Source organism: Ambystoma mexicanum, chromosome 2q (assembly GCF_040938575.1).
Source record: "Ambystoma mexicanum isolate Mex_15411 chromosome 2q, UKY_AmexF1_1, whole genome shotgun sequence".
Taxonomy (NCBI): Eukaryota; Metazoa; Chordata; class Amphibia; order Caudata; family Ambystomatidae; genus Ambystoma; species Ambystoma mexicanum.
The window spans coordinates 684,942,099-684,967,879 of NC_090924.1; the positions used below are offsets into that span (position 1 = coordinate 684,942,099).

Below are 25,781 nucleotides of genomic sequence, written 5' to 3' on the forward strand. Positions count from 1 at the left end.
TAAAAAAAAAAAAATGATGCAGCTGCAGTCCATGACACGCTCCAGGCATGGATTGTTCGCAGTGAGGACGGCTGCTGTACATCTGTCATAAGAGCACAGATGCTACAACAGTTTGTCTGCCTCGTAAATCAAGATAGACACATTTTATGGGTCCTGAGAGACACAGAGATAGCCAGCATGAGAAGCCCCACTCACAAATAACAAAGCCCAAAAACATGTGCAGTGGATCCTTACCTTATTGTGGCTTGTTTCTGGCCCACGCTGGAATCCTGATCCGCCAATGCTGGTAGTGTGCATTGTTGTTGGAGACCTGCCCATTGCCTTCTGGGCAGGCCTCGCTGTGCACCTGGATCACCAGGCCAACACCCGCTCTGTATTCATGCAGATGGCAGATCATAGGGGGCACCGTATGGCATCCGGGTCCCCGGAGCAAACATCCCGTTGTTGGCTGACCGCATGGGGCAACCTGCGGCCTCCGGAGTACCAACGCCACATACCCTTGCTGGGGACACACAGCAGCCCCGGCTCTGGGGGCACCCAGGCCGGGGTTGCACCCACATGGCCGTGATCACACAGCAGAGACATTCAACAGGGACAGTATTGCCCAGCAGGAGAACCGTCCCAATGCTGGGCCACGCTGACAGGGCCTCAGCAGGCTGTGCCACACGAGCATGGTGCCCATGAACAAAGGACACAGGAGTCAGCTTGGGATCGACTGACGAGCCAGAAACCGCTCAGCCTTTTTATTAGCTTGTTCATATGGTTACCACCATGTGACCATTATACAGATCCTGGGAGCTACCATGCTCCCCAGGAGGGGCAGCATACAACACTCCTCCTTTTTCATAACGAACAAACAAATACAACATCACACCACAATGCACACACTAATACTAGTACTATAGGTACTAATCTTCTCACACTTAGGGGCCCCGCCCACAGAGTGACGGTCCGGGTTGGTGAGTTACTGGTGATGCGTTAGAAAAACTCCACATGCAAGCACATCCTTTATTAACCTGGGTGAGTGCACCTTGCCTCACTGACACACCACCACTGTTCGCACCCGGCACCCCTCACTACAAAACCCACAAACGCAGGAAGACAGTGTCCCTCAGTATTTTGGCTGGGCCAGTTTAGGTCTGCGGGCTCCCAGCCTTGATGTGTATGGTTACGGGTCCACTTTGATCACTTGCAGGTCCACAGGATACTAGTCAGACTTCCACTGAGATATCTTCAGGACAGTTCGAAGTTCAAGGGCCGGTAAAGCCACACCTGGGGGCACCAGGGGCCACATCGGCCAGTCCTTAGCTGGTGGAGCAGAGACCGTGACAAGCTGCTGGCGTTACCATGACAGGCCAGCTCAAGGTTCAGGGCCCGCAACGCCGCACTTGGGGAAACGAGGGGTCACCTCGGCCTAGCCTCCAGATGGTGGCAGGAAGACTATGGCCGCACGATGGCCAGGTGTTGGCGTTAGATGACGGGCCACTCACATCACTCCCCCCTCCAACGGGGGCCGATGCAGGACCCCACTACCAGCATCGGGCGCACAAGCACTCGCAAGAGTTGCAACCCTCATGATGGTTACTTGATGCTTCACAACGGTGTCTGGATGGGCACCTGGCCTGGCTCAGAGAGTTAAGTGTCGCTGAGGACGCACAAGCACTCCTTATGGAGCCACTACCCTTCCTGGTTCCTCCTGGAGAAAACCGGGGAAACTCTGCGAGGGGTCAACTGATGGGCCCTCGGGTCATCCTCTTGTGTCCCCGAACTGACGGGCCTTCTAGGCTGATGGGACACCCCAGCCAGGACCTGGGCAGCGCTGGTCACATGGCCCTCTCCCTTGTTGCTGTGGGGGCCACTGGGCACTATAGCTTCCTTTTTCTTTTGGTTGTACCCCCACCCCAGCTGACACACTGGGTGCCTTGGTGAATGTAGCTCCTTTTAGTGGCCACTGCCTCACCTTGCGGCAGCCCCACGCCGCAGGCCCGGGTTATTGGATGACCCCGCCCCTTTTCACGTTATGGGCTTCAGCATTTCTTTTTCCTTATTTGCCTTGAGGGACTGTCCTTATGCCCCCACTTGACCAGTGCAGCACCTCATCATGGTGGAAGGTGGAGGAAGTGCTGCAGGGGTTTCTGTTCTCGTTACCCCCCTTCCTTAATGTTATGGGGCTGGGTAACTGCAGCTCCTCTGTGTGGCAGGCGTGCGCACAAGCCGTTCTCCCTCATTTCTGGCCGCCACAGGCCCCAGTGAACCATTGTTCCTCTTTTTCCTTTTTTTATTTTTTTCCGCTCCGGTCCGGAGCATTTTCCTTTCCGTTTTCCATTTTGTCAATGGTGTGTTTGCAGGCCATGCTCACCTCCTTTGTTCCTCCTCGGGACCGCCACAGGCCTCCGTTACAGTAAATTTTTGTTTCTTTTTTTTCTCTTATTTTTATTTCTGCGGCAGATGAGCGGGCCGCCATACACCTTGGGCCTCATTACGACCCAGGCGGAAAACCATGGTGCTAGTAGCACCATGGTCCATGCCGGTAACTTACCGACTCCGCCATGGAGAAAGGGGGAATTACCACCCCATTACAAGGTTGGCGGGGCGGTAATTCCCCCTTCCTCTATGATCCTTCCCCATTCCCATTTTTGCCCCATAGGGCATAATGGAAATGGGGAAGGCGGTAATTACGGTACCGCAAATTGCTGTACCGTAATTAGCACCAAGGTCCCTTTGCGGGTCCATTCCTTAACGGCTGGTAAAACCAGCCGTTGAGGTGGGAACCCGCAAAGGGACCTCATAATCAGGCGCTAAGGGATTACCGGTACAGGTACCCTTACCGGTACCGGTAATCCCTTAGCGCCAGGGTCGTAATGAGGCCCCTTGTCTCCCGCACCCCGCTCTGACTCCTCTAACACCGGAGCGGGTGCACAGGAGCATATCGTTCCTCTACGGCTGCAGGCGCAGAGCTCAGCAGGCCACGCCCCTTCTCTGCAGCCTCAGCCGCCTCCTTCCACACAGGGACCAGGCGGCCCGTGCCAAACAACACAGGGCCCTGACCCACCCACTGGACCAGCGGCTGCCGCCGCACCTCCCGCTTCGTGGGCATCAGGCAGCCTGTGCTCGAAAAGCACTAAGGCCCTGGACCATCCTCTTCGCCATTGTTGGAGGCCTGCTCATTGCCTTCGGGCAGGCCTCACTGTGCACCTGGAGCACCAACCCAACACCCGCTTTTCACTCATCCAGATGGCGCACCATAAGGGGCACCAAATGGCATCCGGGTCACCGAAGCAAACATCCTGTTGGTGGCAGACTGCAGGGGACACCCTGCGGCCTCCGGAGCACCAGAGCCACATACCCTTGCTGGGGGCACCCAGCACAAAGCATCCCCGGCTCTGGGGGCACCCAGCACACAGCATCCCCGGCTCTGGGGGCACCCAGACCGGGGTTGCACCCACATGGCTGTGATCACACGGCACAGACATTCAACAGGGATGGTGTTGCCCAGCAGGGGCATCGTCCCAATGCTGGGCCACACCGACATGGCCTCAGCAGGCTTCCCCGCAGCACCATGGTGCTCATGAACAAAGGATGCAGGAGTCAACTTGGGATCGACTGACGAGCCGGAAACGGCTCGTCCTTTTTATTAGCTTGGTCACATGGTTAGCACCATGTAACCATTATACAGATCCTGGGAGCTACAATGCTCCCCAGGAGGGGTGACATACAACAATTGTTGCTAGGTCGGAAGCAAAAAATAAGCGGAAAGCCCTTACAAAATATGCCGGAAACAAGCTGACTCCCATTTAAATTAGCGGAAAAACGAGCACATACCTAAAATGCTGTGAATAGGTTTCCAAAGTAAGAAACATAGCACCACTATAGCATAAACATACATGGAGATAACACAGACATCATATGTTAAAACAAAAGGCAGTTATTAAAAATGCATTTTATTTTCTGACAATTAGTATTTTCGTTTCTTGCATGTGAGTCACTTATAAAAGCACATCAATGGCTTTTGGGCCTTTACTTCTGGTCCTTCATCCAACTAGTGCTTGATTAATCTCTATGCTCTGGCGGCGGTCAGGCCTCCCCCCCAGCAACTGCCCCCATGTTGCTAGTCAGCAGTCTTATAACATGGAATCCTTTGTATATAAGTTTCAAGAGTTTTAAATGTGCGCTTTTCAAGCTGCATTTTCCTGACCCCTTCTGTGTGTCCCTTCTCTCGGGGTATACAAAAGTGCTCTTATTACCTTGTTGCCCTTTAACACAGATTTCGCCACATCAGTCACTTGCTGACAAAGAAGGATGTATAGATTTTCAGTGGGCATTTAGTATTTCAGCTCTCTCTGGCTGGCCATCTCGTGATAATTGGCAGCTATTAAATCATAGCTCTCAATCTTTCATTGCCCATGGCGGGTGAAAACACCTGATTATGTATTTGGCGGGTGAAAGCCCATTCATTGCTATAGGCGTGTAGGGAGCTTGGCGGGTGAGAGACCTGCCTACGTGGCAGGTGACACCCACCAAAAGCTGGTGAGTTGAGAGATATGATTAAACCCAGGCTGTATTTATTCACTCTAATCAACGGCTCCCCCAATTATCATGTTGAAATAGGGCTCCATACCTCATCAACCATGCCTGACGATAAGTTATCACCTGCCAAGACTGGCATACATTGTGTAGCCAGTTTGGACATGTTTTCTCACTGTGACATGGCATTTTTAAAGGCAAAGCCAACATGACTGTTTTATTAGGTGGGGATAATGCCATGTATTGGCTGAGCCAGCGTGGACATGTTTTCTTACAGTATCTTTACTAGCAGTATGCACAAAGCAAACTTGTGTATGTTTTTATAGTTCTTACATAGGAATACTGGTATATATTGGTGCTGCCATAATGGAATTGTATTTGTGCAGCCAGGATGAAATTGCTTTTATACTGGCATGCATTGTGTTATCGATATTTACTGCATAATGCACCATTTAACCAATTATTCAAAAAGCTTTCTGTGGGGGGATCTCCCCTCCCCTGAAACTCGCTTTAGTTGGTGTGGGCTCACTTACTACGCTTAGTCGCTTTGGCATAATCTTAGCGAATACAATTAAAGGATTCACCCGGCGCCACTGTCAGGTTCAGTGGGCTAGTCTCCAGGTCTAGCCTTTTAAGCAATATTGGTGCTCACAGGTTTTGATGTGAATACAATATGGATAGGGTGTGCTTGTGATGTGATTGTGATGAAGGTGTGGTTTTGGGGTAAGTGTGATATGGATGGGATGTGTTTCATGGTGCATACTCCCAAACCTCTGGAACTGATGGGCCCACCCCGGTTACTGGCACCCCTAAGGGCCTATCAAGCCCCAACGGAGTGTCCTAGGATTTCCTGGACTCAGTCCTGGCGCCGTTGGTGCCAGACTCATAATATGTGCTGAACTGTATGGGACTACATACTTAGCCTAGTAAGGCTGAGCCTTTCTGCCTACCGTGGGTGTGGCTGAGGGACTACTTTACCTGAAATGGCAGGGTGTGGCTAAGGGACTACTTTACCTGGAACTACTTGCAAGGCTATTTAAACCACACCCTGCAGACAGAACACGCTTCGCGTTATTCTGCACTCCTGCAGCATAACGCTCACTGTGCTGTCTTGACTCGAACTTCAACAGCCTCGCCCGTCCAAGAGATCACGATCCATCGGCAACTGAGAAGAAGGGAAAGAAAAGAACAGGAATTAACACAGCAATTGGGGCCTTACCTGAAGCATTCCATCCAGAAGGCCGCACTTTACGCTGCTCTCCGGACCACCGCACCTGCAGAGAGAAAGGTATCTGCATGGACAAATAATACTCACCCGGAGTCTTCATTCTTTTGGGACTTCCTCTGAAGCGGTTCATCCGATCGCTGCTCCGGAGCCGCCCCGCACTGCAGAAAAAGACAAGAACAGCAGGTTAGTCGTGCACGAAAAGAAACCATATATAAAAGCCTTCAACGCCATCTGTCCTAATACTCACCCGTAGGAATCGTGCTCCACGTTTTTAGGAAGAGGCAAATCTTCACCTGAAAACCGCCCAAGGCTGCACCTGAAAGAAAGGATCGACAAGTCAGAACTTGGGCAATAAGGACATTTAACAACTATACGAAGCACCAATTGGCATAGAGACTTACCTGCTGAGTCCAGCTATTCAAGGCTCTGCTACAGCCCTGCAGGATCAGTGAAGCAGTGAAGTAACTTGATCCAAGGAAGACTGAGCATACCGCGCCCCTGCTAGATCGCAGGACGGAGAGTGCACCATTAAAAAACCCAAGGTGAGGCAGGAGAAGGGAGGGCCATCAGAAGGTTATAGGAGGTGGAAACCAAATCCATACCTCACGGCTGGCTAATATCTTGTTTGACATTTTAGGCAAAAGCTCCTGGGAAGTGATAGTGAAGGAGAAGACGCACGCGCAACCACCCTAATTCACCCTGTACAACGCCAGAGAAGACTTCATTCGTGCAGCTTCAAGCAATGCCCCCGTGGAGACCAGGTGAGCGTGACAATGTGATTCTGATGTGGTTATGATATTGATGTGGACATGTGCAGGCTTGATCTACGCTGGTGCAGGAAGGAACAGGATATGCCTTTGAGCTGGGATCCCCTTTTATTGCTCACGTTGTAGAACCATTGGAAAAGTAGCAAGTTGGTACTGCTGCTGCACCAACGGTTGGTAGAAGCAGGGACAGGAGTACCTGATGTTCTGAGGGGTCACAGCAGGTCAGTGGGTATGGCGACCCTGCTCACAAAATATTAGGGTGAACAATTGTATATCAAAGCAGAGTTAACCAAGTCCACTCACACTAATTTGCTGGAATACTAGGGGTCATACACAATTTCATACATATGAAAGCTAGTCTGGCCTATCTAATCGCGACTGATATTTTTATGTTACAGGAAACGTGGCTTACTTCCACATTGGTTCTAGATGGATATGCGTGTCTTAATAGACTGGCCACTAAGTGACGGGTTGGCAGACCTAGTGGGGGTTTCATTATAGGTATTATAAATATAAAAGCAGGGCCAGGAGTTGAGTGTTGAAAAAGCTTGTTGTTTTGCAAGTAGTTTGCCACATGAAGGGTTGTGCTGGGCACTGCTATTTGAGACATAGGAACAGCATAGCCTTCACCGAGGGACAAATGGATGGATGTATGGGTCCGTGGATGGACGTATGGAGAGGTGGATACATGGAGGGACAGACAGTTGGACAAATGGAAGGATGGATTTAACGATGGAGGAATGGAAAGATTGATGGAATCATTAGTGGATGTATGGATGGAAGTTTGAATGGATCAGTGGATGCATGGATGGATGGATGGGATAGATGCATGGGTGGATGGATCATGCATCAATGGATGGATCATGGGTGGATGGATCATGCATCATGCATCAATGGATGGGTGAATGTATGAATGAATGTATGGATGAATTGATGGCTGGATGAGTTGATGGATAGATGAGTAGATGGAGGGATGTTTGGATGGAGTAATGGAACAGTGGATGAATGGTTAGACAGTTGGATGGGTGGATGGATGGCTGATCGGTGGATGGATGGGTATGTCTGTATGGATGGATCAGTATGGTTGCATGGATTGATGGTTGATGGATCAGTGTATGAGCATGATTGGATGGACTGATCGGATGGATCAGTGGATGGGTATAGCTATATGTATGTATGGATACTGTGAGAAACCAGAAGGTGTTACTGGGAAGAAGCAGCATCTAGGAGCAATAATGATTACCCATTGGAATAACATGGGGAAAGTAAGGGAAACCTACTTTAGAGAAAACCATTATCCCACTAATAGAGTCAGACAGGGTCAGGCATGTAATAGTTACCATTCACACCTGACTGTTTTTTTTACTTTAAAAGTAGTAGTCTTGCACAGATGGATGAGTGGGCTGGGGATGCAGTCCAGATCGGAGAAGCCCAGGAGAAGAGAGAAGCAGGAGCTGCAGTCTAAGGATGGCATGCAGAGACGCTGGCCCAGTGTGGATTAAGGGTTGCAGCATGGTGAAGGAGCCGTGCATCCAGGGAACTGGAGAAACGCAGCCTGCACTCTGCTGGCCAGGTTCAGGAGAGTGCTTGTTCCCTTGGGGTCTGTGCCATCCCCAAGGGTATCTGAGGGGCAGGTGGTGAGACCATGACCTCAGCCCCGTGAGAGAAACTCGGGAGCGGACATTTGGATGTGAGCGGATGGGGAGAAATGCACAAACAGTTAAAGCAGCACAGAATTGAAAGGAGAGAACAGTATAGAAAAGTTGAAAGTGCAGCTGAAAACAAGAGCGAAGCAGAAAGTGCAAAGTTGACAGAACACAGCAGAAAGTAAAGCAAAAGGCAGATCGGAGCAGAAAGCGAGCAAAAGACCAATCAGAGTGGAAAGTGAGTGAAAGTAAATAAAAGCCACAGTGCAAATGTGTACAAAGGTGCGAGTGACCCATAACAGAAAAGAGGGTGCAAGGCAGCACAAGAAGAGTAAAGGAAAAGTGCCAGGGTACCAATAAAAAGGAAGGTGACAGTGCAATTGTGCAAGGAGAGGAAAGAAAAAGTAAAGGGCTGCAGGAGGTGCCAGAAGAAGACAGAAATAGAAGAAAGAAATATACAGAGAGGTCATAGGTCAGAGTGGCCACACTGAGGAGGAAACTATACCATGGAATTTTCAAAAGTCACTGAGAGGCCCAACCAAGATGGAGACTTATTGGTTGTCTTTATGGTGTTGAAAGGAGTGAAGCGTGGGGAAGGGAACCCCGAGACGCTGCAAAAGGAACTGTGTCACATTTCTTCTGTGTTGTTTGGGACTTGAATAAAATGAAGCTTGGGGAAGGGAACCCAAAGGAACTCAGAGACACTGGAGGCATTTGAAATCACAGCAAGGACCCTGTGAAGCAGGTCTTACGAACAGCCATTTTGATTGAACTAATTTTTGTGGCATTGACCAAAATGCACCTGGTTAGAATACCGCCTGAAACCAACCTTGGTTTCCCACTTTTTGTTGAATTACTATTTTACTTTTTTAAGAAGACGTCCTATCACATTTTTGTAAAGAGTGAGGGCATGCATAGGTTCAGACACAGACTTTTATTTTGGACTATTAGACAGCGTTGGCCATTGGAAGCATCAGTTAAAGAAACCATCCCTTTAGATTTAGTGCCAGTCGGACATTACACCAACCCAGGAACCCTAGTAAATAAATGTTTTAAAATGAACAACCTTGAGTCTGTGTCTCTCTTGATGCCATGCCGGTCTCACAATACATCAAATTCAGAAAAGGCAGAGTGGACAAAGTGTAACCTTATGGGGTTTAGGAGACAGGGGAAAGTACAGTGGGCATTGCATAGATACGTCAGGAGAGAGGCAGGATAGGTAAATAGGTGTTAGAACTGTGACTCTTCTGACAGTAGAAGGGTTTTAAGGTTAGATTTAAATAGTGGTAGTTAAGGAATTGAGCAGAGCGGGAGAGGAAGACCATTCCTGAGTAGGGGAGAGAGAAGAGAGAGGGATCAGAATTGAGAAGGAGCACAGGGGGCTCGAGAGGTGTCCAGAAGGTGGGCCAAGGATGATATTAAAGTGCAAGAGGGAGAGTCGGGTGTGAGGTGGGCAGTTAGGTAAGGAGGGGCATGGACATATATCGTTTTGAAGATGATGAGAAGAGGTCTGTATTCAGCTCTAAGTTTCACCAACCAATTTAGTGGTGGGTCAAGGAGGTAGAGGTAAATCAAGGAAGGTTAAAAAGTGTGCGGACAGCAACGTTTTGAACTTTGTTCAGTGGAGAGAAAGCATAGTTGGGAAGGCCGTAAAAATGACTAGCACAGTAATCAGTTTTAGCGAGGACTACAGTGGTTATTAGGTGTTTGGTAGTGTTGAAAGGAAGGAGATGGTGTATTTTGTAGATGGTAGATGTTCAAGAGGTTTAGTCTGGTCGGCCGTAGCAGCTTTCAAGGTAAAGAATGAAAATGTGTGAGGTGGGACACATACAACACCGAGGTTGCAAGCAGAAGAAGAGTAAGGACGGTAGTCAGGGGAGAAAAATAAGGGAGAAGGAGAGTGGGGGATTGTATATTTGGTAGGGAAGTAGAGAACTTTGGTTTTCGTGGAGCTGAGCATGAGTAAGTGAGATGCCATTCAATATTGTATGGTGGTGAGACAGTAAGAGAAGTTGTCTCTCATTTTGTCAGATAGGGAGGGAAAATCAAAGAATATCTAGGTGCCATTAGCGAAACACTGATATGAGAAGCCGTAGGAGGAGATGAGGACACCGGGAGCAGAGGTATAGAGGGTGAAGAGAAGAGGACCTAGGACTGACCCTGGGAAACCTCAACAGCAAAAGGGATAGGTGTGGAGGAAAGGTTGTTCCAAGACACTTAGAAGTGTCTGGGGAGAAGGTAGGAGGATATCCAATCAAGGGCTTTATCTTTAGTGCCAAGAATAGACAGTGTGGCTAGGACGTCAGAATGTTCGACAGTAGCAAAGGTGACCGAGAGGTCAAGAAGAATGATAGACGACAAGTTGTCATGGCGAGTGGAGGAGATTATGTTGTTTACATTGAGACTGCTGTTTCAGTAGATGAAGGGGTCTAAAGCTAGATTGCAGTGGGTCCCGAAGGTTGTGTGTATCCAGAAATTTGGAGATTCGGTTAAATACAATTCTTTCCAGGATTTTGGAGTAATGAGGTAGAAGGGAGGATTGTTAGGGGCAAGGCTGGGTTTTAGAATGGGGATGTCACTGGCTGATTTGTCAAGGGACTTAATGAACAATCTCCTTTCTAAAAACAACAAAACCCCCTTCCCACCCCTCTCCCCCTCTTCTGTTCTCCATCACCACACACCTTGGGCAAAAAGGAAAATTACTCTCCCACTTAGAGCGTCGCCAGGTGCACTTTTCGGGCAGGCACCCCGCGTATCATACCTCTCCTTTTGACGCTACATTCAATTGAGAATGACCAATACATGCGTCCACGTCACACATTCCCTTCATTCCCCAGCACTTCGTTTCATAGGCACAGACATCTATCTTCTGTGTATTCATAGGGACACACGGTATACTTATACTGTTCCCCCTGTCTTTCTGTGTGGTACCTTACCAAACGGGACAAACAGATCTTTAAGACCTCTTTGGTTTTTACAGTTGTCTAGCTACAGCGGTCGTATACCCATTAACACTCACGCTTCTAAAGCCAGCCCGGTCCAGGCCCTCGAACACGGGAAAGAATCCTCCTTTGTTACCCTCGGGGGCTGTAGACAATTGGAACAGACAATCAATCACTCGTTTCTCGGGGTACAAGCATTTTTGGCAACCAGCTTCGGCTCCACCTCACGACACTCCCCCCGGCCTCCGACCACACCATTGGTCTGACGCAGCATACACACCGTTCGTCACTCGTTTTGATCTGCGCTTCCCATTGGATACCCTACTTCCTGGAGGCACTTTTCCCTCCACGTCGAGGCCTGACGCACAGTCCGGTTGCTCTGACAACCACTTCTCTACTTTACAGCTTTAGCTTGCACTTGGGTTGCCGGCGCCAGCGAGGACAGACATGCAGGGACGACTCTGCTCTTCCTCACTTTGTATGAATGCCATCTGACTTGGCACTTCCTACTTACCCTATACAGGTAACTACGGGGGTTTCACTACACGGTTCCTTCATGGCCCCAGTTTTTCATAGATTTCCTGTCTTCTCTACGCCAGAAAAGACACCTCTGTAGGTAACTAGTCACCTGCCTTTTATGCTTCCATATGTAGGATAACACTCATTACCTCTGATGCCTTCCTCTTCCTCCCCCCCCTTTTTTTAAATCCAGGCATATTTTCGTTCTAGGTCTCAGCCGGTCCACCGGACCTATGACGAGAATCTATGAACATCACGAACTTCTTCAAAAAAACTTTTTTTGTGATTCAAAATAAATAACCATCCTCACGTGTTCTACAAAGATACAGTACCACAATAATAGCCATTCAAGCTTCACTTTCACTTGATTGAAGCCTTTTGTGGTGAGTTTTAATTTGCCATTTCGTGTCCCTCTCTCCTCTTCCCTCCGTGTGCACCGCCGGACTGACAGGTCTGCACGGAGACCCTTGCATTGCGCTTCCGAAGGGGACCCAATACCATTATCTTTTCATGTTTTCGGGGAGGGTTTGGTCCATCAGTACGATCTGAAGGCTCCTCACTCCTACAAACATGTAGACTTGGTAATATGAGACACAAGGCAGACAAGACCAATGTCCTCTGATCTGCCCATGTCCTAGCATGACATTCTAGTCTGCATGCGGATTTTTGATGTATAATTTGTTACCCTTCACCTATCCTTACAACTTTGTATAACACTTTCATATCCTATCTTTCTCTCTTCACATAACTGGCTCTCCCCCTTTTCATAATTACAGGGTCCTGCTACTTATTGCCCTGATGAAGGCGGAGTATTTTCTTCAGATATGAAGATCATTATTCTTTGGAGTCTGTACCGCCGAAACGCATTGTTAACTAGAGGGGACACAAGGCTCATCACATAACAGTGCGACATGCAGGATCCCTTCCTTTTTCCGCAAGCACCAACCAAAGGACAAGGATACCTTCTCTACAAACTCTTTCTTGTCACATTGTCTCCTTTATTTCGTCCCCCTGATGCGTAGGCAGACCCAATCCCAATATATAATAATTCTTGATTTTGGGATGTGTAGAAATATGTAAAAATAACCAATTTATTTGTTTCTTCACAATTGTCCTACAACAAGGGGCACTTGTTTTTCCTATGATTTCCTAGTAAGGTCACAGTTTATCATGTATACAATTGTTTCTTCAATTCCATACTTCCACTGGTTAAGAGTTCATTTGTAAACCAACTGTGACTAAGAACAAATTTATGTCAACTTTTTTCACTAAGTGTTCTCATTTCCTTAATGACTCTACACCTAATAATTGTATGTACCATTTAAATCACTGATTGTATATGCTTTTATATGCTAGACCTCACTTCTGTATGTCATTTCTGTTTCCTTGATATAAAACTTTTACTTTGTAAGTTCCATAATGTTTATGTCTCATTTTGAAGGAATGACTTTACTTTCTGACCGCATGCAATATCTATGAATTATACTAGATATAAAGGTTTTGGACCGGATAAACAACTCTAATTCATTTATACCCCATGTGGGCCAACCCTTGATACACCAGGACCTTGTTTTGTTGTAAATACAGATGCCTTTTGACCCCCCTGGTGTGTCACTCCTGGGTCAGACCACTGCTGCTAGATGGTGGCACTCTTTTCTGTATATAGATGATTTGTCAAGGGAGTCATTGAAGAGGGTCTTATGGTAGAGGAAAACAGTGAGTGCTATAAGTTTCACTAGTTGAGGGAGAGAGGTTCAGTGGGGGAACAAGAAGGGTTTACTGCATGGAGAAGTGCATACATTTCTTCAGTGTCAATGGGGTTGAAGATGAACATGGTGGCGAAAGTGGAATATAGGGATGGCTGAGCGTAGTGGGCCCGAGCGGGGATATTAGGTCATTTTTGAGGGTATCTCAAATGGTAGATATTTTAGAAGCAAAGTAGACAGCGAGATCATTAACAGAGAGAGTGGAAGAGATGGAGGAGGATTTACGGGGGGAGAGAGAACAGAGTTCAGAGATTTTTGGAGGCTTCTAGGTCGTTAGGATTGAGAGGAAATTAGAGAGTGGTTGAATTCACGTTTGGCAGTGTCAAGAGCCAAGGAGTAGATTGAAAGAGCGGAGAGGTAGATTTGGAGATCACTGATGAGTCTAGATTTTTGCCTGGTCAAAGTTTTTTTCGCATTTCTGTTTTCAGGCTGCGTGTGAGAGGTGTGATCCATGGTCCTAGCAGGGAGGGTTTAGGGCTGAAAGGGGATAGAGGGAAATGAGCGCAGCAAGGAGCCTGAAGAGCAGTGTTGAAGTTAGAGAAGGCTTCATCGGGGGTTGGGAAGGTGAGTTCAGCAAATGAGGAAAGCAAGTGATGAAGGTCGGAGAGGTAGATAGAGAGTTCAGTTGCAGGAAACTTGCACTTAGTAACAGTCATAGAGGGTGGGAAGAGGAAGGAGGAGGCGGATGTGGGTGTCAGGATAAAGGCAAAGACTATTGAGTGACCAGATGGAGAGGGGGCAATAGAGATTCTGCTGGCTGAGACTAGATATGACATGAGAATAAGATTGACAGAGTTCCCGTTAGCGTGGTTGGACAGGGAGTGGGTGAAAGAGAAAGTGTGATGATGGAGAAGGGATGTAAAGTCGGTGGATGTGGCCGTGGAGCAAGAGTATAGGTTAAAGTCGTCTACGACAATTAAATGCTGATCTGGAGAGACTGATTCGATTAGTGGGAGAGGTGGTCAAAGAATTGGCCTACCGGAGGTAAAGTACAGCGATAGTAGAAGGAGTGTATGAGCGAGAATTAGTAGGGGATTGGGGTGAAGCATAGATAGGGACTTTGGAATATGAAAATAGAGCCACCTCACCACCCCTACCCATGAGGAGGGAGCATGGCAGAAGTTATAGATGGGGTAATTGAGGGCAGCAAATGTAGCAGAATCAGAGGGAGACATACAAGTTTCAGTGAGGGAAATAATTTCAAGAGAGGGGGAACGGGAGTCCTTATCCCCAAGAGCGAAGTCTCTCCCTGTGAGGTCTCATTTACCGCCACTGCTAGTGGAATATTGTGTAGCAGGCTCGCACTCCCTAGCCTCACAGAGAAGGTGTCTCATCTGGGGAGAAGTGATGAGATCCTGGGAATCGTCACATCTGGTAACACTTGAGAATGCTGCAGCCCCAAAAACACATATCCTTTGTATTCAGCACTTTTTCCCCATATCAATAGAATTCCTTTTATGTTTTTTAAGGTTTATGAATGCTGCGAAGTACAGGGATGAGAAGTCTGCCACCAGACACTTGGGAATATTGTTAGCATGTGCATTATGTTACTCTTTGACAGTTGATTTAAGTTAAAACAAAAAAGGACATTGTGTTCCAATACAAATCACAGTTGGCCAATGTTGTCAGATTTGTAAACCATGGAATAATGTCAATTTTGCAACTGTTTACAAAGCTCCTTTAAACATTTCACAAACTTAGTGTTTTAATGAGTGTGCACCTTGTTTCCCCAATGTTTTACAAAAATGTAAACTGCATGCAATACCTTACATTTACAATGTTTACTCTTTTGTAAACCTAACCAAAATTATGGTTTGAAAGGTTTACACGTTTTTGTGAACCATTAAAACAAAAGGTATGCAACATTGTTGTAAACTATGTAAATCTTTTGTTAATGGTTTACAAAACATTTGTAAACCTTTCAAACCATAGGTTGGGTATGGTTTACAAACAAACAAACCATTGTAAACACAAGGTTTTGCACATAGTTTACATTGTTGTAAAATGTTTGCAAATGTAGTGTACACTCATTCAAATGTTGTGTAAACTGCAAGTAGACATTATGTTTGCAAAATGTTTACAATAGCAGTGTAAACTGTTGCAAAGTTGAGGTTATGCAATGGTTTACCATTCTGAGAACATTGGTAAATTATCATTTTCAGGCACAGCAAAGGCAGGTCCAGCACAGGGTTTCCCCAGATTGGTTCAAAATAGACAACACAACAAAAGCAAGCTACTCTCACAAATGGTTCAGTATGGCAATGTGGAGGTTGCCTCACATTTAAGTCATTCAAGAGTCCCTCACACACAAGTACTGATATAGAGGGGACTTACAATGGGTACATGGACATCATTGTTAGGGCCAGGAAAGCTTCCCTGATGAACAGACTCAACATGGACAGGGTCAGTGCAAGTTCTGTGCATGCAAGTACTGGCACAGTATGCCAGGTTCACTCTATGTTTCCCTCACGCATATGCACAGGTATAGCATTGGCAGAGAAACTGGTTGCAAAGACCTGTGCGCACTTCTCTCAAATTGGTACATGTATGGCACAAACAGCAAGCTCCCCTCACACGCTGGTAATGGTACAACATTTGCAAAGCCAGACCAGGCTTTCCTCATAATCTAGTATAGATGCAGCAAGAGCAGTGCCAGGGCAAGCTCCATCAATGGGCAATTTACACAGCATAGACATATGCAGTGCAAGCTTCACTTGTGAAGAACAGGTACAGTATGAGATCTAGAACCACTGTACACCAATCAGCAGTTTGTATCAGTTACCAAGCACTGATTGGTCTTAGGGAGTGGGGCAGGTACGAGGGGGGGTGGGGGGTGGATGCACTGCACAAACTTGCCTGCTTTCTACACTCTGTCTCATCAATAGCTCATCACCTGACTTACTGCTGTGAGGGGCAGGTGAAGAAGATGGGGCGGTAAGCGCAGCTGTTGTTGGAGACACATACATACAATTGCAGAAAGTATGCACTACTGACTCTGCCAGCATGCCTGATAGCTAATCTCAGGTTATCCAACGAGGGAGGAGAGGTCGGCCAGGAGGCAGGTCACAAGACCTCAGGGCAGTGCAACTTGGCTGTAGAGTATGTGCCCCTTTGAAGTACAATGCTCTCTGTGTTCAATATCACCCTGAGTGGCTTATTAGTTGCTCTGGCCCTGCTTTTAAATGAAATCAGTTTGAAGGGTCAGACCTTTTTCACTCATCAAATGGTCATTCCAAAATGCTCAATTCATTTTAATACTGTCACTAAGTTGAATGTTGGACCAGCAGTTTAATATCAGAAGACCCACAGGTTGAGTGCTAGGCATTTACTCGCAACGTGCACATGTTCTCAGCCAGCACACTTATCTTGGATTTATAACCTATCCCAAATATAAATATACTGGCAAAGACAGCAATGCTTGACCAGAACAGTTCAGTATTGCTTTGAAAGTAAGCACAGACCATTGCAGATTAATTAGGCATCTTTTCTTTGTTAACTTTTCAAAAAAATGGCAGATAATGCTTGCAGCTCTGAATTCACTGAGATACAAAGAATGACAACTTTTAGATAACGTGTGACCAAATTAAAGTCTATTTATTCATGTAGTAGTTTTAAAGTTGCATGAATAAATAGTCTTTGCTTGTGCTTGAGAGCAAACGCTGCAACACATCAATTGTGGGGTCACTAGTATAGAGTCAGCCCTTCGAGCATTGCTTAGAAGGTTACATCCGTCAGGTTGTTCATGCTAATGAAAATGTTTCAGAGTAAGCACAGCACACTTTGACCTATTCTGAGATTATATGAATAAGGCCCTTAACTCTGTGTTGCTGAACTTGCATGAGGACCCTACATCTACCCCCATATCGCCCTTCTGCTCCGACTGTTGAGGTGTACTTCTTCTGACCATGCTTTGCCTATAGATGTGCCAGGAGACTTCCACCATGTCTCTTGACTTTCCTGGTGCTCATGCCCTGGTCCTGACCACGTTGTTTTATCAGCATTTCTTGCTGATAGGTCTCTGTGCTTTTACATGAGCCAGAACATGTGTTGCACTGCTCAAAAAATGGTAAACAGTGATCATAATGAATTAGGAAAAACGAACAACTTTTTTTTTCAAACGGCCCTGAAATAATGAAAGATACTGAATTTTTCATTTAAAATATATATGGGTGTGGGCTAAGGAAATAAAACAGGTTGGGAGGTTGCTGAGCCTGGGTTATGGACCTAGGGAAACAGCAGGGACCCCCCCTCCCAATGAAAAAAAGATATATATGGTATTTTCATTATTTTAGGATCCTGAATTCTTTTTACGTTATTCTGTTTTCGTTGTAATCACATGGAACCCAAAAAAGGTGCCAGTAGGCAATAGCCCTACTTCCAATGCCATGTTAGAGACTCCTAAAAAATGTGAGCACTGTGGTTTGCAGCAGGGCGCCCTCCTAATTGCAGTAGTACCTTATGCAGCTACTTTAACTCAGACTTGCTTGCATCTATATTGTAATTCATGAAACCAAAGGGGAAAAACTTGCTCTTTAGTGCCCTTGCTGGCCAGCACCCAGCTGCCTAGTTTGCCTAGAGCTTGCACCGGCCCTGCACTTCAGTCAACACTGAAAAGGTTTATACTGTTCTCGTCCAACCTCTGATGTGTTCTCCCCTTACCTCTGCAAGTGGTTACCGTTTTGAATGCTTTACCATAATGGGGTATCACTCTTGTGAATTGCAGAACGTGCAGTGAGATAAAGGTATCTGGGTTTGGCAAGTTTTCTTTCATTGTGCAGTGAGAGAATTCGGAAATACATGCTAAATTGCCATTTTATGTTACTTTTAAGGGCAAAAGTTTGCACTGAATTATTAATTTATGTATTCATTATATGATTTCGATTGTAGGGCACCTGGTGTGAGAGGAGTGAAGAGGCTGAACATATCTGATGGCAGTGGAGGTGGGACAAATGCCGGAGCACATTGACCATCCTGTCATAGTCGTGGTTACCTAGTGATACTGGTCAAAACAATTGTTTGTTTGTTGAGCTATTGTTGTTGCTTCTGCCTGGACTGCACATCGAAAGGCCTCTCTAGAGGGAATCCAGCTACATTTCAAGACATTACCTGATGTACTCATACATGCAAATAGTCAGGCTGGATAGCAGTAGAAAAGAAACTTGCTCCCAATCAAAGACGTAGTAAATGCAAAAGACCATGAAGGAAGTTTCACAATTTATTAACATGTTAAAATAGAAACGAGTGACCACATCTGATGGCAAAGGCAGCATAAAATGTCTGGTGGTCTGTGCATTTATGCTGTATGATCTCTAGACTTCTGATGTGTTTCCTTGTGTATCATCATGGCGGCCATTTCCTTTTCACTGTTCACGTCCTGATCAGAGTCCACAGTTTATCTGTACTTGCAGGTCAGTGCGGTGGACACTGCGGCCAGAAACTTGTCCCAGGCAGCCTGGGCCTGTGGGGTAAAGTCAGCTGGGAAGTGGGAAGCCAGGACAGTCTGGATGCAGTGAGAGAGCAACTGAAAAAGAAAAGCAGCACGTGAGCACCAGGCCAAGCACATTCAGTCTACTGCAGGGACAGAGAACATGTGTCAGTCAATTCATAACCATCTCCATGACTTCTTATTTACTTACAACTAGAAAACACCTTACCCTAGTTTAAGTTAATATGCATTTTCTTTTCATTCTTTTACATACTACATTGTTATTTTGTGAAAAGTCAGATAACTATAGCACGATATTATTTTTGTTTAAATGCATTATTATAAAAGGCTTGGCAGCACTTCTGTAGTTAAACTGTCAATGGATTTCTTAGCACAGTGGATGTGACGTCATTAATAGGGAAAGTTCCATAGATGACGAGCATAGTTCCCTCTTGATGATATGACAGTAGTAAGAAGATTTAAGCAATAATGCCACATTCAACAGACTGTACCAGGTGGCCAGGGCAGACATTAACGCGGGAGGCAGGTCGTTACCACCTGGTATTGCCCGCCAAACGTGCCATTATTGCGCTTAGCACCCCAGGTAAATAAGTGCTCAGAAACAAAAACGTATACTCGTAGTTGAAGCCTGCTTTCTGAACAATCTGATTGGCTGTGGTATTTACCCTGCCTGCATATTAAGCAATAAACACAAGAAAGGGTCTTTACCAGCTTTTTGCGGCCCGAGGGCTGAGCTCCACAGTGCAGTTTCCTGCTGGTAAAAACCCCGTTTCTGGGTCAGGAGGGTTATAGCTATTAATTAGCAAAAATGTCTGGGAGCCCCCCTACCGAGAATTAATATGGCCAATTATTAAGAGTCAGGTGTTTTTGTATGTGTGTTGATACATAACCCCACACAATTAATGTTTTTTCTGTATATTATGATTTCTTCTCACCTGGAAGTTTCCGGGGTCCACCCTCAGGTTGTAGGCGTGCAGGTCGCTCAGCTTCGACAGCCCCATGTCGTGTTCATCAATGTGCTTCGCGGCTTCACCGATGGCGCTCAGGACCTTGCCGCCATGTCGCTTCACATCAGCAGAGCCCGGGCTGAGGTCGAAGTGGCTGAAGTAGGTCCTGGTCTGACCGAAGCATGCAAACAGCCTGGGGGTGTGGGGGGAAGGGACATCTTTAGGGAAAAGTGCACTAAACATCATTGCTAATACAACTCTACAGTTGTTTCGCTTGTTCATCTGATCTCTTCCAGAAAGCAAATTGATGCCTAAATTGTTAATTTCTTACCAATAGACTGGAACTATATCACTTTCAGGGCATAAACAGATATGTTTCATAGACAGTGTCGGAGACGCGGTGTGGCATGAGAGTCAATGCATGCCCATGACCAACCATCTATTATAGCCATAGCTCAAATGTGTCAGGCCTGTTCCTAACAGCTGATGATGGTGCTTATTTCCTTGTTTGATTCACAAAAGTTTAGTAAACTGTTTGTGGAACTGCAAATGTTATTCCTGTTACGCATAACAAGCTGCATGACACAGAGGTTTTTCGGTGGGGAGGAGGGGGTCCAAGTCTTGAGAGTAGTATGACCGATTGGGCTCAAATTGTCTCATGCCTGGTGTGAAAAAATCAACCTGTCTCCGTTTTAGGTTTGTGAAGAATTGGCGTGGTTGGTTGACAGACCTTTTAGCCGCGCGGATTCTGTTTAGTAATACCGCCGCTCCGAGTCAGGACAAGACCCACAGGTCATATTGAACAGCACCTGGGACAGGCATCGCCATCCAACCAGGATCTGACACCCCTTACGCCAGACCAATGGCAGCTATCTTTTCATCCAAATTTATGGAAAACCAAGTTCAGCTCAAGCATCCATATATACTACGTATGTGACCCATACATGCTACAATATTACTGAATCCTACTGGACCTTGTGTAATTCATGTGATACTACAGAAATTCATGTACATGCATGACTCCAAAATATTGTACAGTAACAATATTTATCTAAACTGCCTTGACAAAGCCCGGTCGGGCAAATCTGTTGGCCACGCATTTGGCAATTGGTCTTTTTCTTATATTGCCATGAACAGGAGTCAACAACATCATATTGAAACAGAAGTTTAAACTCATCACTTACTAACATGAATCTCACAAGATATGATATATGTGGCTTTGTAAACCACATAAAAATAGTACACGTTCTTTATATACCTTGTTCTTGAAGTGCTTGCATAGGGATGTACCCACCCTTTCTCTGTTTTAGGTCTCAGATAAAATTGCATTCTGGTACTTGTAGTCCTATATTTATAAACTGTACAGTTTACAGTATACACTGCAAAATGATATGATAACAGTGCGAGGGCATATTTGCATATTTCAGAAGAGTGTGAAGGAAGGGTGGCCAGGTTCTCATGTATGTTGATTCCAGGGAACCTTGTGGAACCTGCATCATATGTTTCAATACTAGCAGGGTCCTTTCTGACTTTCAGACATTTAATGGGCAATAGCAACATCTGTTATTTACAGTAAAATTAAGCTAGTCTACAAAAGCGGCCTAGCTGCGAGAATACACAAAATGTAATATATCTACCTTAGTTTATGGAGAAGCCTACTCTGTAATCAAATGTATACCCTGCAGGCCCACCCTACAGAGAATTCTGACTCCACCAGTGTTCAATGAATAACATTATTCAGAGGAAAAATGTAGGCAACGCTGATAGAAAAAAGTGTGCAAACATTTCTAGCAAACGCGCGTATCAACCTCGCAGCGACATGGTGATCTTAGAAATGGCTGCCGTTTTGGTGGCGTGGTCAAAATCAGACCTTGGCTGCAAATTAGTTTCCTTTCAGGTTAAAAACCCATTGTCATCACGAGTTTGGCGATAACCATTAAATGCGGCAGTAACACTATTACCGCCACATTTAAGGGTCCGCCAAATCACAGGTTTGGCCGGATTTACCCCCAGCTTTGAGCTTGGGGTAAATCCGCTGCGAATTGGCCAATTTTCAGTGCAATTACCGCGCATTAATACCGCTGACAGTAGTAATGCCGAAAATTCCCATTGGGCCCAATGGGGGATTCCCGAATGGGCCCAATGGGGAATGGGGAATTACTGTTCTGCCAAACCGGTGATCCAGCACTAATAGTGCTGGGGTTTGGCAGTAATGCTAATAGTGCGGCAGTACCACCCAACTCATGATGAGGCTCACTGTGTCTTGCTGAATCTGTCCCCCTATTTCCAAAGGTTGAATTTCGTACACGTGTCCTTTCTTCCTGGTACTGTGCTGCTGGTGACAACAGGGGAGTTGCTAGGTCTGGAAAAGACCCGGGGCTAGGCTGATGTCGGAACTGTTGGGACTGGGGGCTAGCCAGTCTTTTGGCTGTAGCTCCTGAGATTCTATCCGGGGCTACAGCCAAAAGATCAGGGGCTATAGCCCCCTTAGCCCCCCCCCTAGCAACGCCCCTGGGTGACAAGCACCACATACACTGCTCACCCTAAAACAAATAATCGCAGTAGCTCTGACGAATTCCAAATTCTCCAGCAGGTCAGCCCCAGAGCACCGTGCCTTTGTGCTCAGGGCACATGCATGCCAGGGTAAGGAAGTGACATTCGCTCTCCTCTCTACTTTTATAGCTAAGAAATACAGTGTGGTACGTGCTGCTGGGGGCCCCCTCAGTGGCCGCTTTGTCTTATTTTACCATGAAATCTGTGTTTTCGAAAGCGAAAATGATATTACAGGCCGAGAAGCTCAGCCGTCCTGTCCCTGGGAGACACGCCCATGACTTGTCAAAGGGGGCACTGCCACAGGCACAGAATTCTTAGCGCTTGGTTGCGATCAAACACACATCCTAAAAAATAAGTGTGGGGACAAAATAGCCCACGGGGTGAGCAACAACAGTTGGGAAGTGGTCCAAGAGGACATGAAGTGCCAGACCCTTGTAGTTAATTGGGGTGGACCTGGCCCCCTGCGGTAAATGCACTTGATTGGCAGTAGAACGTGTCACCTATTCTGCTATACAGTCATAAAATCCCTGCTGTGCAGGAATTGCTGAATTTACAACAATAAGCCTGGCTCACTGCCCTCTTTCATCACATTAAACGCCTTGATCATTCACAATTATTTTTAACAATACTTGTAACTTGTCATCTTGAATTCCTGTAATGCACATTACATTCTCTTAAAACACTTTTTGAGCTTGACAAACAAGCTGGAAAATATGTGTTTAGGTCTCTTCTTGGTTGCAGGTAGTGAGCATCCAGGTGGGGGCAGTGTGGGTATGTGGCTCACCTCAAAGCAAGCAGGAGACGGGATGACCAGGAGGAGACAGGATGACGAGGAGGAGACAGGATGACGAGGAGACAGGATGACGAGGAGGAGACAGGATGACCAGGAGGAGACAGGATGACGAGGAGGAGACAGGAATACGAGGAGACAGGATGACCAGGAGGAGACAGGATGACGAGGAGACAGGATGGCGAGGAGGAGACAGGATGACCAGGAGGAGACAGGATGACGAGGAGGAGACAGGATGACCAGGAGGAGACAGGATGACGGGGAGGAGACAGGATGACGAGGAGGAGACAGGATGACGAGGAGGAGACAGGATGATAAGTAATTGCAGCCCAGCACGAGGCTCTGCTGGGGCGCTGAGCTCCACAGCGGCCGCATCCACTCTGGACTGAGTTCCCCCTCTACAAATAGCGGGGTGAATGTCCATCTGGGTGCGCTATCCCTCTGAAAATAGTGGGGGTGACTTTCCATCTGGCTGTCCCATGGACTTGTGCCCTGGTTGGAAATCAAGGGATCCCGAACACGTCTGGTCATTTCTTTGCAGTGTTCTTTCTTTGGGGGTCAGTGTTTCCCACCTGGGTCGAGTTGACAGAAATGAGTCACCTGCTGCTAGGATAATGCGGTGCCCACTGCACGCGGCGAGCAGCTGCTGTCTTTGTAAGGGGAATAATACACGGCATGGGTCTTTATTATATTTTTTGATATTCCTGCTGTTCTAGCCTCAGACTTTGGACTCGATCAGAAAAAAAGGGATTCTATGTTATCGTATAGGAGAGCTCTGACCGCCTCCATGCAGTCTTTATACTCTGGCCACCTGCCTGAAGCGCCTAAACTCTTTCCACCTCCCATATAAGCAGTACTATCTTCCTTACAGTATCCCCCGAGGCGATCACTACCTTCTCTCTCTCTATTGGCCCTTGCCATCTGCCATGTCAGGCTTTATAACGCCCGACCACCACCTCGGAGAAATATATAGGTTCGTCTAACCTCTTACCAGCCACCCCCCACAATTGCTAACTTATCTCACCACTTTCACCAGTCTTCTGCCTCCCATGCAGGCGCTTGCCTTTCTCAATCACGGCTCGAGTGTTTCTCTTCTGCCCGTCTGCCTCCCGCCATTTCAAGGCCCTTTGTAACATAGACGCGCAGCACGGTTGCTACGCCTTTAACTACCTGTTTTTCTCCAATGGAGACTGTTAACGCGAATGAAGCAGACCCTCACTTTCTTGTTGCAAGTTCACCATTAGTGGAGTAGCGGGAACTCTCACTACACACGCCACGAGTACGTACGCATTTTCATGGGAGGGCGGTGGCAGCAACACGTGCAACAAGTTTCAACATATGACAATGAGCGTTCTTTGAAATGGGCAGCAGCCTTACTTACACCGCTGTTCTGGAAACGTGCATTCAATTAGCAAGAAAACATGAAGGGCAGCACGTTTCACAGACCTCCGAAACAAACGTTGCTGATTTAGGCATCTGTCACGTCACAACCCCACTGTAGCGGCATGACGTCAGGCCGCAGCTCAGCCTCTGCCCACGAAACCCTAACTTTTCACAACGTGATTAAATAAGGTACACAGTAATCAATAGCAGTGGAGTAATTTTTCTGAAAATGTTTGGGGGGACAGGACATCTGAAGAAAAGGTGCCCCAGCCAAATGAATGGGGACAAAATGGTGTGCCATGAAAGTTGGGGGGGACAAACACCCCCCCCTAAAATTACGCCCATGATCAATAGCATGTCAATGGCTCATCAATTATAGGCAGCTGTCAAACTCACAGGGAACCCTGCCGAAAGCTTTTACCTGTCCAGAGCTTCGCCTCCGAGGGCATCAGTGTGGCCGGCGATTTTGGCCCAGATGGCAACGACGAGGGCCTTGTCTTCAGCGGTCAGAGTCATCTTGATGGTTGTGGAGCTGGGGGGGCTCTGGATCAACAAGAGATGGCAGGTGAAGGCAGTCGGTGCTGTAGGCCGGGCAGGCCCCCTTTTTAAAGGGGTCTGGGGGCTCGGGAGCTTGGCAGAGATCCACCGTCATTGGTCATTCATGGGTTCCACCCAAGGAGAGGGTGGGGGGGTTATCTTATCTCCCCTGACACAGTGCCAGGCGGTAGGTGGGTCTTTGCAGGATGACTTGCAGAGAGGTCGTATCTGTGGGTCACTTCTTTGAGTAACTTGCTCACAAAAGAACTGTACTTGGAACTGAAATTACAGTTATGTGTTTCAAAGTATATTGTGTATTTCCATGTAATTCGTACAAAAACAACCCACATTTCTTACTTTGAAATCACGATTATTCTTAAAATATTTGGCATAGAGTAAGCTATAGTAATATTTATTGTTTATGAAATCCTACTCTCCCACTCAGTCCGTTAAAAAAAATGTGGGAATCACAAAAAATAATGGTGAATTGCAACAGTATGAAAAAGTCTATAAACCTTAGGCATGCCAAAGTTAAGTTTTAAGCTATTATTAAACACTACCATGAAATAAAACCAATATTGTTGGAACCTTAGCTCACGCTTCTGTGTTGGATTGTTGTTAACATGGTAATTTGTTAATCATGTATTGTGTTGTGTTTTTATATTGCTGTCATTGTGCTTGTTATTGATTGGTGGAACATTTAACATGAAACGTTATAAGTGAGGGTGAGCTA

The 25,781-nt window shown here is 46.5% G+C and overlaps 1 protein-coding gene across 1 annotated transcript; it reads right to left on the reverse strand.

Annotated features, from left to right (window-relative positions):
• Positions 1-18,594: 18,594 nt before the first annotated feature.
• Positions 18,595-25,100, reverse strand: LOC138569684 (hemoglobin larval subunit alpha-like). The gene is made up of 3 exons (XM_069647874.1): positions 24,933-25,100; positions 19,774-19,978; positions 18,595-18,913 (listed from the first exon to the last, which is right to left on the reverse strand). Exons 1-3 carry the CDS (start codon positions 25,025-25,027, stop codon positions 18,785-18,787), a joined length of 429 nt encoding a protein of 142 aa, XP_069503975.1. The 5' UTR covers positions 25,028-25,100; the 3' UTR covers positions 18,595-18,784.
• Between the last annotated feature and the right edge of the window lie 681 nt (positions 25,101-25,781).

Bases quoted from the DNA above. Each gene is read 5' to 3' on its own strand.
- LOC138569684 (XM_069647874.1), bottom strand. From the start codon at position 25,027: ATGACTCTGACCGCTGAAGACAAGGCCCTCGTCGTTGCCATCTGGGCC. The intron at 19,979-24,932 runs GTAAAAGCTTTC...CCACACCCCCAG, and splicing joins GGAGGCGAAGCTCTGGACAG to GCTGTTTGCATGCTTCGGTC. The intron at 18,914-19,773 runs GTGAGAAGAAAT...TTTCTTTTTCAG, and splicing joins TGGACCCCGGAAACTTCCAG to TTGCTCTCTCACTGCATCCA.